Here is a 15,956-nt window from a genome sequence, read left to right on the forward strand (position 1 = left end):
CACGCCGTCTGATAGAAGAAAAAGTTGGCTACGATCTACATACTGTGGGGTCGGGCTCCAAATTCCTCAATAGGACACCCATAGCACAAGAGTTAATAACTAGAATCAACAAATGGGACTTACTCAAACTAAAAAGGTTTTTCTCAGCAAAAGAAACAATAAGAGAGGTAAATAGGGAGCCTATATCCTGGGAACAAATCTTTACTCCTCACACTTCAGATAGAGCCCTAATATCCAGAGTATACAAAGAACTCAAAAAATTAAACAATAAGATAACAAATAACCCAATCAACAAATGGGCCAAGGACCTGAACAGACACTTCTCAGAGGAGGACATACAATCAATCAACAAATACATGAAAAAATGCTCACCATCTGTAGCAGTCAGAGAAATGCAAATCAAAACCACCCTAAGATACCATCTCACTCCAGTAAGATTGGCAGCCATTACAAAGTCAAACAACAAGTGCTGGCGAGGATGTGGGGAAAAGGGTACACTTGTACATTGCTGGTGGGACTGCAAATTGGTGTGGCCAACTTGGAAAGCAGTATGGAGATTTCTTGGAAAGCTGGGAATGGAACCACCATTTGACCCAGCTATTCCCCTTCTCGGTCTATTCCCTAAAGACCTAAAAAGAGCATGCTACAGAGACACTGCTACATCAATGTTCATAGCAGCACAATTCACAATAGCAAGACTGTGGAACCAACCTAGATGCCCTTCAATAGACAAATGGATAAAAAATATGTGGCATTTATACACAATGGAGTATTACTCTGCATTAAAAAATGACAAAATTATAGAATTTGCAGGGAAATGGATGGCATTAGAGCAGATTATGCTAAGTGAAGCTAGCCAATCCCTAAAAAACAAATGCCAAATGTCTTCTTTGATATAAGGAGAGTAACTAAGAACAGAGTTGGGACGAAGAGCATGAGAAGAAGATTAACATTAAACAGGGATGAGAGGTGGGAGGGAAAGGGAGAGAGAAGGGAAATTGCATGGAAATGGAAGAAGACCCTCAGGGTTATACAAAATTACATACAAGAGGAAGTGAGGGGAAAGGGAAAAATAAACAAGGGGGAGAAATGAATTACGGTAGATGGGGTAGAGAGAGAAGAGGGGAGGGGAGGGGAGGGAAGGGGGGATAGTAGAGGATAGGAAAGGCAGCAGAATACAACAGACACTCGTATGGCAATATGTAAATAAGTGGATGTGTAACCGATGTGATTCTGCAATCTGTATACGGAGTAAAAATGGGAGCTCATAACCCACTTGAATCAAAGTGTGAAATATGATAAGTCAAGAACTATGTAATGTTTTGAGTAACCAACAATAAAAATAAATAAATAAATAAATAAATAAATAAATAAATCTCAAGTTAGGATTCAAGGTAGAGTGGCAGGAAATGTAAAAATAATTTGGTAAATATTAATGATTTAAAATTACTAAAGAACTTTACCAAAATTATTATTTAATTTATACATTTTATAATAGATAAAATAAAGAGAATATTTTTAACAGTTATTTGATACTTCTTTCCTTTTAGTAAAAGGTATGATCTCCTTATAACCCAGACATTATCTTATGATTCAGTGATTATGACAATGATAACAATTTGATATTTCACTTCTAGGTTAATCCCAAAATTGGTTTCGCTTTTTCATAAGCAATACAGCCGATGCCTACTGCAGGAAGCAACTTTATGATGTTAGGGGTGATACCCCTGTAAAATCCTCTTTTTCCTTCTTTCTTATATATTTCTTGGATGAGCTGAATCATAGGTGTTTTTTCTTGTTCCACCAGAGCTATAAGTTTAAAAAGATCAGTATAATTCAGTATTTAATCTTTATGTATTAAGATAGTTCAATGATAAATTAGAATTTATAGAAGTTGAAATTACTTCAGCGTATGCTTCTCTCCCTTCATATAGAATAGTCCTGTGCTGTTCAATATGATATCTACAAGACATGTGGCTACTGAGATTTAATTAAAATTAAATAAAACTAAAAACTGAGCTCCTCAGTCACAGTAGTAACATTTCAAGTGCATGAGAGTCAACCACATATGATTAGTGACCACTGTAGTAAATAGTACAGTTATAAAATATTTCCATAACTGCAGAAAGTTCTATTGAAAAAGCTGAAAGTTTTCACAAAGCATCTCCAAGGAGCATTTGGAATTACATATTATACAGGTAGTTCGATAGAAGAATGGATGTGTGGTAGAATAGAGAGGGAAATGCAATATAAATTAAATATGCAATATAAATTAAATCCCAAGGCCTAACTAAAAAAAGAGGAAGAAAGAGAATGTAAAAGAATCTCACATGCCATGTAAACTCCTTAAATGGTTCACTCAAGAAGATTATGGGATAATGTGAAGTTGTGTATTTTATTTTATTCTTTAAAAGTCATAAAGGTATTTTCTTAAAATCTAAATTCCTAAATTTCACTCTGAGAGGAACAAAGCAGATATCATCCTTCTGATTAATGACCCCTCCTTAAGTAGACTGAATCAATGTAAGTGAGTTCAGTTCCACAAATATATTAAGTTCCCAATGTGGGACATGATGGTGGTAGCAGAACCAAGAAGAAAAAACTTTGTTTCTATGGGGTAAACTTTGATTAAGTTTGAAGGGACAAAACCTTTTCTATTGTTCTACGTGGTATTTTTGAATCTAAATAAAAACAAAAACTCCTCAATGAGATCATCAGTTACTGAAGAAAATGTGGAGCGTTCCAAAGAGAGCTTTGAAGAAGAAATAAAACCTACAATTCACAAAAGGCTCTAGTCAATTAAATTATTATTTAAAATTTCATGCTTTAAATTAGAGAGTTAAATTTTGCTTTATTTATAAGTTTTTATAAGTTCTTCTGTTTTTGAAATCATTAATTTATACTTATTTAAAAGATACTACTTAATTATTACTTCATTAAAAAGACAAAACTCACCATCAGCCTGCATGCGAGTTCTAATGAGATACAGAGGGAAGCTGACTAACTGACCACAAGTGTGAGACAATGTACTACAGGCCAGCAAAATTATTACCCCAGGGTTTACAGAGTCTTCTGCATAGTGCTTCAGCCAATGATTCTTCAAAAACTGGCAGAGAGAGAATAATAAATATCCTTTTAACTACTACGCAACTCTAAGATGAATAAACTTTAGTACAGAGAGGCTACTGCACTGACATATCAAGGACAGGATGCACAAATGTTTTCAAATAAGTAACCTGAATTTTGAGTTCTCATATGTTTGTGTTTCTCTGTGAGTTTTATTTTTTTATTTATTTTTATTTTTTGTTGTTTTTTAGGGGGGGTAATTTGTTTTGTTTTCCTTTGCTTATTTATTTTGGTTTTAAAGATAGAGACCAGAACAAAGTTCTGAAGATTCTCAGAGATTAACAAAATATTATAGAGAGGAAGACTGCACAATCTACTACAGGTTAATGAAACCACACTTTCTCAGTTTTTAAGAGAGACTCTCTTTCCAAATTTTCTTTTCCTTGAATAAAAGTGGCTGGAAAAAATATTTATAAATAATAGGCTTAAAACATCACTGAGTGCTTTTAGAACTGTTCATTTATAAAGGGTAGCAGCTACTTTATTATTATGTACTGACAATTATCCAAATGTAGAATTTGATGTTTTGAAAAATAAATTCCATAATGTCTTTCCATGGTACACGCTTATTACAATCATGTAACAATAAAAAGAGAAGTGGTACACTGGTATGAAAGCTACAGATATTAAACTGTAGACATAAAAGAATGGAGAAAGCCCATTTCTTCTGTTTATACAGAAGCAACACATTTATTTTAATAAGATCACAGAAACCAGGAAACACAAAGGAAAGGAAAATATGTGCCATAATATTCATACTCTAAACATCTACAAAAATATAATTTATTTGTTATAGTGATAAATGCGATGAGCTATTTTTCACATGATGGAGGTACTGCTTGCCAAAAATACTACAGGCCTATGCCTAGAAAGCTCTCCTTTCCATATTGAGAATGAAATCTGAGTTATTCTAATCATACACTCCCACCTAGTTCTTACATACAAATGGTGAATGTTGTTAAAATGATTTTCCTGAGACAGATGTAGGAAATGACTGGCTAAAAGGGAGTACCCTAGAGTCCTGCCTCATCAGGACAGCACTGTCAGGATTTTTAGCCTATCTCCATGCTGGCTCTCATTTCCAACCCAGGTATTTCTCCCCTCAGGTCTAATCTTCCTAGATGGCAATGATATGTTCATGTTCTCAATCTTACCTGCACACAGATTCTTCTGGGCAGTCAAAAAACCTGGATCCCAGACCTCTCCCTGGGATGATTAAGTCAGAAAGTCTCAGGAAATAGCTCAACAATCTTATTTTTTAAAAGATCTACATATAGATGATTTCAATTTTGCATCCAGGGTTGAAAACCACTATATTATTGGAATATCTATCTATAATCCTTACCAAGAAGTAATTCACCAAAAAAACCCTAAAATTATTAGTTATTATTATTTTGTTTTATATGTAAATATAAAATTATTTTGTTTTATATGTAAATATAAAATAACTTATATTTTATATTTACATATAAAACAAAAATAAAAACATTCAGTTCACTCCTCAGTCAAAAGCTGCTTAATGAAAAGTGATTTATAATCAAGTTTTTAGAATAAAAAACTGTTGTGCATATTCTCAAATTTAACTCATAACGTCACATTTTGAGAAAGAACTCACCTCATAAACAGCAAGATCTATGCCTGCATAAGGTACAATGCCTAGCAAGTTAGGAACATAGCCTTTAAATAAAGCTCGGATACCCTCTTGTTTCAGAAGCTTCATGCCACAGTCGACAATCCCTGAATACTCTCCAGTGTTAGCCACAGCCAGTCTAGTCTTTATTACCTATATATGAAAGAACATAAGAAATATATATTTATTAGATTCACTCTGCTAATCTAGCAAACTAGTGAGGCTTATTGTACCATGATGTTTACAAACTTTTATAGAAACCAAAAAGAAAACAACCATAAACAATAACTATAATTTTTCAACAGCTAGGTCTTACTTAGCAACAGCAAATACATTAAAAATATTCAAACAAGAAAATTAAGCAGTGTGCTTTTAATGTGCTATAAGGCAACATGTTCTGAAACAAATTCATTTGAAATAAAAAAAAACCAAAATATGTGGCCATGTTAATGTGAAAAAACAATAGGAAAAAAATTCTATATATGCTTAAAATGTACACTGAGGGAAATAGTAAGACCTATAATATATAACTTAAAATAACTCTGGGCTCTTAAAGTAGTGACATCACAGAAACTACAAAGACAACAGCAGGCTCCAGCTGACTCTGTAAATATTCCCAAGCCAGATACAATTCTAATAGTCTCATTCCTTATCTTAATTTCCATTAACTTAATTAAAAGCCACTCTATACATGCTTGGAGAAATTGCTCTCTCAAACAGGGAAGACAAAAAAGAATAAATTTTGTCTTGTTTGGGCAAACTACATAACTTGGTGGGGCTGCCTCTGTTCCATCAATAGGAAGTCTTTTGCTTCATGAATCTTTCTGCAGAACCCATTCTTAAAATTTTCTGTCTTCTCCAAGGAAGTGTGCTTTCCTCTTACACAAGTAAATCTTCACTGTCATGCTTTTATTTTCTCTTCTTATTCCCTAAATTAAGATCTCAAAGGTTTTTTTCTCAGCATTAAAAAAGAAAGAAAGCAACAAAACAAAACCCTTGCATTTTCCTTAGGCAATCTCATGGCTTCAATTAACACCTCTCTGCAGATGGTATGCCAAGATTTGAAATCTCAAGTCTCAGTATCATATTTGCAACTGCCTGCTGAAAATAATAACTTGGTTGTCCCACCAACTGCTACAATTAAATAAATGTAGATCTGATCTCATCTAGTTCCCTTCCTCATCCTCTACCTCTATTAGGACTCTAACCTAGACACAACTCTTCTAACACTCAGGCACACAGCCCACAGACTTTTCCACTTTGTTCCTTCCAGTTTTTCCTATTTTCCATTTTTCAAGTTGTCCATTCTCACAAGAGCTCTAAGAGGAGTCAATTTTCCCTATAATTTGAGCTCTTATTATCATTTCCCTGACTGAGGGAATGATCTCTCTAATCTCTTCTCAAAAAAAAAAAAAAAAAAGTGAGACAAAGAAAAAGAAAAAAAATGGATACAATAACCAAGATCACATTGCAGGCTCCAAAGTCTTTAATGGCTTCTAATTTTTTGAGGAATGAAAGTTAAATTCAAGAGGCTTTCCTATTGGGTCCCAACCTTTCACTTAAAAGTCCAGTCCAAAACTAAACACACTGACATTTTTAACCTCCATTCCTTTGCTCAAGCTGTTATGTCTGCCTAAAATGCCTTTACTCATAATCCTTGCATGCCAAATTCTAAGCCATGCTCACACATTTTATTCCCCGCTTTCATGAAATCCCTAGCTAAAAATAATTTCTCCCCTTTGAGTTTCCATAACATGGTATATGGATCTCTCTCCTAGAATTTACTGTTTCTATTTTGAATCATCATTAATGTTGTATTTATTTTCCCTTCTACTATAAATTACATGATCAAAATCCCTGTCCAACTCTTTTCTGAATCCCGCATAACAGCTAGCTAAGTAAAACAGCTAAACTTAGTGGGTACGCTATCCAAATTTCCCTGATTACTAAACAAATGATTCTATCCATCCATCAATCAAACAATAAATTACTGTTTATCTTCTTGTCTATCTCCAATACTATCTTTGTTTTAAAAAAACACTGAGTTCAAGTGACATGAGATTTAAAATCTGTAGGTATAAAACAATTTATTACATTATTATATAAAATACTTATCTGGAATTCATTCATAAGAAGTTATAATTTGCATTAAAACATGGTTTTAGTTAAAATTTTATACTAATACATACCTCCATGGGGTAAATACAGGTCTGGGCAGTTGCTCCAGCCAATGAACCAGCTATAAATCTTTCAAAAATTCCTGTATTAGAACCATCAAAACTAAGCCATTTCTTAAACTGTGCAAACAAAAGTATTAAAATGTATAGTATTAATGAAATGTAATACATACCTTTCTAAATTTATAACATTAATAGTATAAATTTATGTTAAAACATATCAGATAACTGACATTAGCACAACCCAGTAGAATACCTGATTCCAATTACTTGTATTTATTACAAAGTTAAGTAAAAGTCCTCTATTCAGTCTCCTTTTTCCTTTTTCTTTGTGGAATAAACTAATAGGAGTGTTAAATTACTTAAACATATTCATGAATGTGTTATTTCATATGTGGCATGCAAATTACACAAAGGGGACAAGGATTGTATTATTTTCTCCCCCTGGTACTGGTGATTGAACCCAGGGGCAATTTATGACTTACTTATACCTACAGACTTTGTTTTTTTAAGACAGGATCTCACTAAACTGCCCAGACTGACTTTGAACTTGTGATCCTTCTGCCTCAGCCTCCTGAGTAGCTGGGATTAACAGGCAGACACCACCATGCCTGACAGGATTGTACCTTTTATCACTTTTTAGCATCATGCTTTACACATAGAAAACACTTAACATTGTTTGGTTACTGGATAATCAGGAACAGTAACAACATGAGAGGCTCTTTTTGTTATAAGGCATAGTTTATTCCAGTTAGCTCAAGTAATGGGTAAGCTATTATAAAAACATGTAGAAAAAAGGAAAACAGAAATCTAAACCTAAAAGTGAAGTTTTAACAAGAACTAATGTAAATCATAACACATGAATGGAATATGTAATTTAAATGAGAAATGAACCATGAACAAAGCCCACCCCCTTTCATGTTCTTACAAACATATCTTCAGTATATCACTCAAACCTATTAAAATTCTCATGTGTCCTGGGAATCCCCCTATCTTCAGAGAACCAAGCAATCATTAGAGGTTAGGGCATGAAAGGAAAAGGGAATGGCTAGACTTTCCTGTCAAAGGAAGAGGGCTTTCAGTGGGTAGAATAAAAGAAAAGGTCTTTGAAGGGGTTGAAGAGAAAGCCTGAACATAAGCTTAAATATCTGACTTTACCACCTACTCTAAAAGAGCCACTTCACTCAGTTGAAAACCAAAATGGACTACCAGTAGCTGCTGAGGAACCATCTAAAATATTTTTTTTTTAAAGATGACCTTTGGGAACACTTAACATTGTAGCCCTTCCAAACAGAATGACATCAGAGTAAATGTAGCCAAGAAGAACCTAACTTTTACACTTAATGGTTTTATTTCAATATTTCATATATTTTAATAAACTTACTTATGTGAATATAATTTAATTTTAAAGTATTTGGGAAATATATTTAGTACAGTTGTGCCTGAAAAAAGGAAAGAAAAAATTAATTTTCTAGTTTTACAGATGCTTCCAAAATTCTGTCTAAAGATTCATTAATCCACAGTTACTCAGCTGCAAAATATTACTTCTGATCCACAGACTTTGTATATGAACTATTAAATCCATTAGATTGACAACAATTCCTGCCACCTACTTATTTCCACATTTTTATTGGTGCATTATACTTGCACATATTGATAGGCTCTGTTGTTACATGTGTACATGCATACAATGTAACAATATAATTTGGCCAGTGTCACCCCCCAGCACTTCCACCCTCTCTTCCTGTCTCCTGCCCCCTGGTCCCTTTCCTCTACTGATCTCCCTTTGATTCTCATGAGATCTGCCCCCACCTTTCTTTTCCTCTTCTTCTCCAGCTTCCACATATGAAAGAAAATATAGGACCCTGACTGTGTAAGTTTAACTTATTTTGCTTAACATGGTGGTCTCTAGTTCCATCCATTTTCCTGCAATTAACATAATTTCATTTTTCTTTATGGCTAAATAAATCTCTTTTGTATATGTATACCATGTTTTATTTATCCATTCACCTGCTGATGGACACCTAAGCTTAGTTCCATAGTTCCATCATTGTGAACTGTGCTGCTATAAACATGGGTATTCATGTATCTCTGTAGTATGATGACTTTAATTCTCAGGATAAATACTGAGGAGTAGTGTAGCTGAGTCATATGGTGGTTCCATGCCTAGTCTTTTAAGGATCCCCCATATTGACTTCCATAGTGGTTGTATTAATTTATAATCCCACCAAGAGTGTAAAAGTGTTCATTTTTATCCATATCCTCCCCAGTGTTTATTATTTTTTGTATTCTTAAAATATTTTCCCATATTTTTATTTGTTCTTTTTAGATATACATGAAAGAAGAGTATATTTTGACATATTATACATACATGGAGTATATCTTATTCTAATTAGTATCCCATTCTTGTGGTTGTACATGACATGGAGTTACAGTGGTTGTGCATTCATATATGAACATAGGAATTACTTGTATTCTTGATGATTGCCATTCTGACTGGTGTGAGATGAAATCTCAGTGTAGTTTTAGTTGGCAATTCCCTAATTGCTAATGATGTTGACCATTTTTAAATATATTTGTTGACCATTTGTGCATTTCTTCTTTTGATGATGTCTAACTCATTTTCCCATTAATTAATTGGGTTATTAGATTTTTTAGTGTAGAGGTTTTTAAAAATTCTTTATATATTCAAGACATTAATCTTCTGTAGAAGAGTAGTTAGTGAAGATTTTCTTCCATACTATAGGTTCTCTCTTCCCATTCATAATTATTTCCTTTGCTGTGTAGAAGTTTTTAATTTGATGCCATCCTATTGATTAACTCTTCTGCACCTACTCTAAAAGAACTAATTTAATGAGAACATCATTTTCTTACTCAAGAATTTATCTTTTAAGGGAACTTGATCATATGTGAAAGCAGTCAATATTCCTCTGAATGACAACGTGACTCAAGTATTTTGTTATAGTAACAGGAAGCTGTATTTTCTAATACAGAAAATAGGTACTGAGAAATGAGACCATTGAGAATTTTAATAGGTACATGTAGAAAAATGTAGAAAATCAACTCAAACAAATTAAAGACTTAAGACGTAAAACTAAAATTATTAGAGGAATATCTTCTTTTATAAGTGATATATCTTTATTAAAGTTGAATTAAAATTAAATGTTTCATATAAAACATTGGAGGGAGCTTCTTGATAATGATCACAGTAATGATTTTTCAGATATGACCTCAAATTACAGGCAACAAAAACAAAAATAAACAAGTAGAACATTATTAAACTATAAAATGTATGCACAGCAAAAGGAATAATCAACAAAGTTGATTTAAAAAGCAAACGACAGAGTAGAAAAAATAAACACAAACCATATATTTGGTAAAGAATTAATATCCAAGATATATAAGGAACTACTATAACTCAATAGCAAAAGATACAAATAATCTGATTTTAAAATGGACAAATGTCTTGAATAAACATTTCTTCAAAGAAAACATACAAATGGCCAACAGTTATATGAAAAGGTGCACACCATTCATCTTCAGGGAAATACAAACTCAAACCACAAGGACATATCTCCTCACAACTGTTAGAATGACTATTATCATTAAGTCCAAAGATGACAATATGGAGATTCCCATAAAAACTAAAAATATAACTACCTTTTATTTTACTGGTTTTATATTTGTTATTTTTAGATATTCATGACAAAGGGTATATTTTGACATATTATATATATATGGAGTGCAACCTATTATAATTTTGATCCAATTCTTGTGGTTGTGAATAATGTAGAGTCACAGTGGTCATATATTCATATATGAGCATAGGAAAGTTATGTCCGATTCATTCTACTGTCTTTCCTGTTCCCATTCTCCCTCCCTTCTTTTTGTCTAATCCAATGAATTTCTGTACTTCCCCTTCATTCCCTTCCTTGTTATGGGTTAGCATCCATATATCAGAGAGAACATTCAGCCTTTGCTTTCTGGGGGACTGGCTTATTTCACTTAGTGTGACATTCTCCAGTTCCATCCATTTACTGGCAAATTCTTCTTTATAGCTGAGTAGTATTCCATTGTGTATATATACCACACTTTCTTTATCCATTCATCTGTTGAAGGGCATGTAGGTTGGTTCCATAGCTTGGCTATGGTGACTTGAACTGCTGTAAACACTGATGTGGCTACATCACTGTAGTATGCTAATTTTAAGTCCTTTGGGTATAAGTCAAGGAGTGGAATGGGTTAAATGGTGGTTCAACCCCAAGTATAACTACCTTTTGATCCAGTAATCATACTTCTGCATATATATATATCCAAAGGAAATAAAATCAGTACTCAAAAAAGATATCTGCAGTTCTGTGTTTATTTCAGCATTATTCACAATAGCCCAAATATGAAAGAAACCTAAATGTCCACTGATGAATAGATAAAGAAAACATGGTATATGTACAACACAATTATAAGATACACAGAAAATTTAAAAGACTGAATAGTCTTTTAAATAGTAAGTAAATCCTGCATTTTTAACAATATGAATGAACTTGGAAAACATTATGCTAAATCAAATAAACCAGATGCCAAAAGACAAACATTATTTTGTATGTGCAATCTGAAGGTAAAATGATTGTTGGCAAGAGGAGAAATGGGGGGATGTCTACCACGCGGCCTGCGCAATGGTTTCATTAATGAGGTTCTAGGCATAAAGTTAGTTAGAAGAGATCGAAATAAAACACACAGACTCAGTTACCTTATTTCTATTGCCAGGTCCGAGACGGCTCCCCTCTCTGGCTCCGACCTCTAACCGCCCAGCAGGGCAGCAAGGATTACTCAGGGCTAGCAGGAGAGAGAGAGAGTGAACACGCCAGGGAGTAGCCTTTTATTGGGGAACAAGAATTTCAGGGGATAATTCCATCCAATGAAGGTTGAGGGGGGACTGCACTCCAAGGTCAGGGTCAGTGATTGGGCCCCCGGGGTCAGTGGTCAGTCACACCCCCACACGGACGGGTTCTCTCATCAGGAAAGGGCCGGGAAAATTCCGACACAGCCAGAAGCCTCAGACCCTTAACGGGAGTCGCCCAGTCACGTGTCAGGATGGCTTCCCGCATATTCCCCCTTTCTATTCTTAAAAATGAGGCGGCGGTTCACTCTTTGGAGTTTCTGTATTCTTGTTCCGAAGACTCGCCATCCTATAATTACAACACAAAAGAGAATTAACAGCAAAGAGAATAATCCAATAATGTACCAGGCCGAGTGTTTAAGAATATTTTCAGGGTTGAATCCATTCAACTCCTTTAATATTTGGTTTGCCAGAGAAGAAGGATCTGAAAATTCAGCTTTATTATTTTGAATGTCTTGGATATGGTGATGAAGTTCCAGAATATCCAAGCTATTATTACTATTTTGCCAAATACCTAATAAATGGTTTTTAACCTTCTCCCAATCCCAGAGAGAAGCATTGTACTCGGCAGCTGTAACACAAACATACTTATAATTGGCATGGCATTTAAGCCTTTCCTTAAATTTTAAGGCTGAAAGTTCATTACCTATGTCTATAACAGTCGCCTCTAAGGCGTTTAATTTAGTCTCAATCCTTTCATCAATATTTACTTGATTACGCAGAGCCTTGGAAGTATTTTGAGCTAAATTATTAAGAAATTTTGCATGCTGAATATTCTGAGACAATGTCAGAGACGCAGAGACAGTTGAGGCAATAAAGGAGACTAGCGCCAAAACACCAACAATTATAACTCCAATAGCACGTTTAGGTCTTGCTAACTGGGCATGAATTTGCTGCAAGACTTGTAAACCAGTATCAGCATACCATGGCTCTGAAATATTAGCAGGTAATAAAACGAAAGAGGGCTGATGAAGTATCAGCACTCCTTTTCCTCCATTATACCTAGTAATACAATTGGTTAGGTTGCATTTATTACAAGTAACAATATATCTGTCATCTATCCATTTAACTTTTACATTTCCAATAATTAAAACATAAGGAGATTGGACACAGGCTCGTAAGCCATAGCAAGATCCCTCTTTACAGTTCTTGCCAACAAATTTTGGTAAAGGTTTGTCTGTAAAATGCAAGAATTCTGAGGCAGCAACTAAACGCCAAATATCTTTCTGGACACCTCCTTTACTATAAGTCAAAATATTACTAACAAATCCTGCAGGTGTCATAGCAGAATTTCTTCATAATTGTCTTTTATCAATTTTTGGAGACCAGTCTAAAATATACCCACTATCTTTAGACACCTTATGTTGTACAGGAAAGGTATTTACACAATCCATCCATCTAGGAAAGGTGCCAATCTCAATTGTAGAACTATTTGGACAGTGGGGCATTCGTGGAGGTTTTGCAGAAATGACTGGCTTGTTATGGGAAAGTCCCATCTTAATTACTGATCTAGTATAAGGTCTTAAGTCCCCATAAATAGAATTATTTGTCAGTCTATGTCTACCAATCGCTGTCTTTTCTTCGAATGATACTTTCAGACAGCCAGCATGTTTATTGTGTGACCAACACAAAGGTAATTGGGCACTGTAGCCAGAATAATTAAATCTAGTCACATGATTGGGAGTAATATGGGTATCTGTAAATCCTCCCATCATGAATGAGTCATTAGTAAATACTGTAATAGATTCTCCAGTCCACACAGCTGGGTGTACCAGGGGTGGATCTGGGAAATATGTCCAGTAAGTGTCTACTTGATCCCCCTTTACCTGACAGCCCAACAGGGCAATTACTGTTGCTACCATCATCACTGGGGTCCTGTTCTCTCCTAGGTGTCGAAGTATTCGGGAAGCCTGGGTTGTTAGCTTCTTCAAGTCTTCCCATGAAATCAGCTTTTCGGCTGGGTCAATCTGGTCTTTTTTCATCCTTTTCCGATATCTCCTCCTTCTGGATAGGGGCTCCTCCGGGTCGATCCTCAGTCGCTTGAATCTGGGTTCTATCTCTTCCATGTCTGATAGCACGTTCAGGTACCCAAATAGGACGAAATGCACCTTCTGGGAAAATACAAGCATGACCTCTACCCCGCATAATCACTGGGTCTGGACCCTTCCACTGACCAGTCTGTAAATCTTTCCACAAAACTTTGCCTAAAGGGCCTGTTACTGAGGGAGACATTTGTCTCTCAGCAGCAGTGTGACCTTCTGCGTCACAGTTTAAAAAATTTAAAACAAACAAGGCATGATTAAGGCTATTTTGGGGAGTCATAAACCTATTCCCCCCCTTTAATTTTTGTAATTGAAGCTTAATAGATAAATGAGCTCGTTCCACAATGGCTTGGCCTTGAGGGTTATAAGGAATTCCTGTTTTATGATTAATTTTAAACTCTTGGCAAAATTGTTGAAAAGAAGAGCTTACATAAGCTGGAGCATTTACTAATCTTTGTCGTGGAGACTGGTTTGTAAACAGATACTCTTCCTGAAGGGTCTCCTTATCATCTTCAGGAAAATACCTCTGATTAACTTCCTCAACTGACCTTATAGAGTTTGGAGTAACTAATAATAATCCCATCTTGGCTAAAATATCTCTTCCCCATAGGTTAGCTGGTAAAGACCCTAACACATAAGGCTTAAATACTCCACTTTTCCCATTGGAATCTTCCCAACGGAGATAGTTGGCACTTTGAGCAGGCTGTGAAACCTGTCCTATTCCCTCTAGGTTAGCTGGTGCTACATGTAAAGGCCAGCTCCTAGGCCAGAACCTACTAGAAAAAACAGATATATCAGTTCCTGTGTCTACTATTCCGAGGAACTTTTTATTATTAATTTTAAGCTCTAATAAGGGGCGTTCTTGTCTTACTAGCTGCGACCAGTATACTCTGTCCGGTGGTCTAGAAACTGAATCTACTGGTGCGTGCCTCCCTGAATCACAAGGCAATAAAATCAATTGGGCAAATGTATCCTTTGGAGTGAGCCTTAGGGTATAGTTGGACTTTACAGTAACATTTAATTGTCCTTTAAAATTTGAATCTATCACACCGGGTATCACCTCAATGGCTCCCTTTAAGTTATTGCGTCCCAAAATTAAACCTATAGTATTATCTGGAAGCGGCCCGAAAATCCCAGTAGGGATTTGTTTTGGCCCTGTCTCAGGATTTAATTCAACTGTCCTTGAAGGTCCTAAGAAAACTGTCTGCGATCTATGTTCCGATAAAATTCGCGGGCTGTCCTGGTCGGCGCCAGTGACGTCACACTGTGCGACCTCTCCTCGAATTCCCCGTATTGTTGCTCGGCCCGGGGAGGGGCCGACCGGAAGTTTTTTGTCCTCCCGCTGGGAGGAAATGACGGCGAGAAGGCGGGCTGATCCGCGCCATCTTGACTCGCCACGTGGGGTTGAGTCCTGCAATATCTATTATCACCAGTAGATGGAGCCCTGAACTTAGAATTACGCATGCGACAATCCCGCGCAAAATGATTATTTCTCCCGCAAATGTAACATTTTCCGCGGGGTTTTCGTACTAAATCCTGTGGTTTCAAAGTTTCTTTTATTGCTGCAGCTAGGGCCACTGTTTGTAAATGAGTAGAGTCTATGTCAGAACATAAGCGAATAAACTCAGAAACTGTCCCTTTTTTACGGTGCGGTCTAAGAATATCCTGACAGTATTTATTTGCGTTTTCGAATGCCAATTGCCTAACAATGAACTCACTCGCTCCCGAGTCCCCAATTGACCTGTTTGCAGCCTGGTACAACCGGGCTACGAAATCTGAGTAAGGTTCACTCGCACCTTGCCTGATTTTGGTAAGAACTAAATTGGACTGGTCCTTGGAGACAATTTGTCTCCAGGCGCGTTTCGCACAATCAGTTATTTGATTGTACACTACAAAATCATAATTTAACTGTCTTTCTAGGTCAGTAAATTCACCTGTCCGTAGAAACATTTCTACTGGCGTTTCTATATCCTGTCTTTTGTTCTTTTCTGCCTGTTCAGTACAGAAATCAGTCCAGTAAGTCCTCCAAAGTAAGAAATCTCCCCCGCTCAGACAAGATCTGGCTAAAGAAATCCAATCGCTAG

General features: G+C 35.7%; 1 protein-coding gene across 1 annotated transcript in view; it reads right to left on the reverse strand.

The window, feature by feature from the left end:
• Positions 1-1,633: 1,633 nt before the first annotated feature.
• LOC124081372 (mitochondrial adenyl nucleotide antiporter SLC25A24-like) overlaps positions 1,634-15,956 on the reverse strand; it is a 57,313-nt gene continuing 42,990 nt past the window's right edge. The window contains exons 7-10 of the mRNA XM_046427572.1: positions 6,946-7,053; positions 4,742-4,909; positions 2,956-3,106; positions 1,634-1,809 (exon numbers count right to left, since the gene is read on the reverse strand). Coding sequence (XP_046283528.1) covers positions 1,634-1,809; positions 2,956-3,106; positions 4,742-4,909; positions 6,946-7,053 — 603 coding nt within the window. The remainder of the gene's footprint in view (positions 1,810-2,955; positions 3,107-4,741; positions 4,910-6,945; positions 7,054-15,956) is intronic.

This window comes from Marmota monax, unplaced genomic scaffold (assembly GCF_021218885.2).
Source record: "Marmota monax isolate L192 unplaced genomic scaffold, Marmota_monax_Labrador192_F-V1.1 WCK01_AAM20220418_F8-fsc00184, whole genome shotgun sequence".
NCBI lineage: Eukaryota > Metazoa > Chordata > Mammalia > Rodentia > Sciuridae > Marmota > Marmota monax.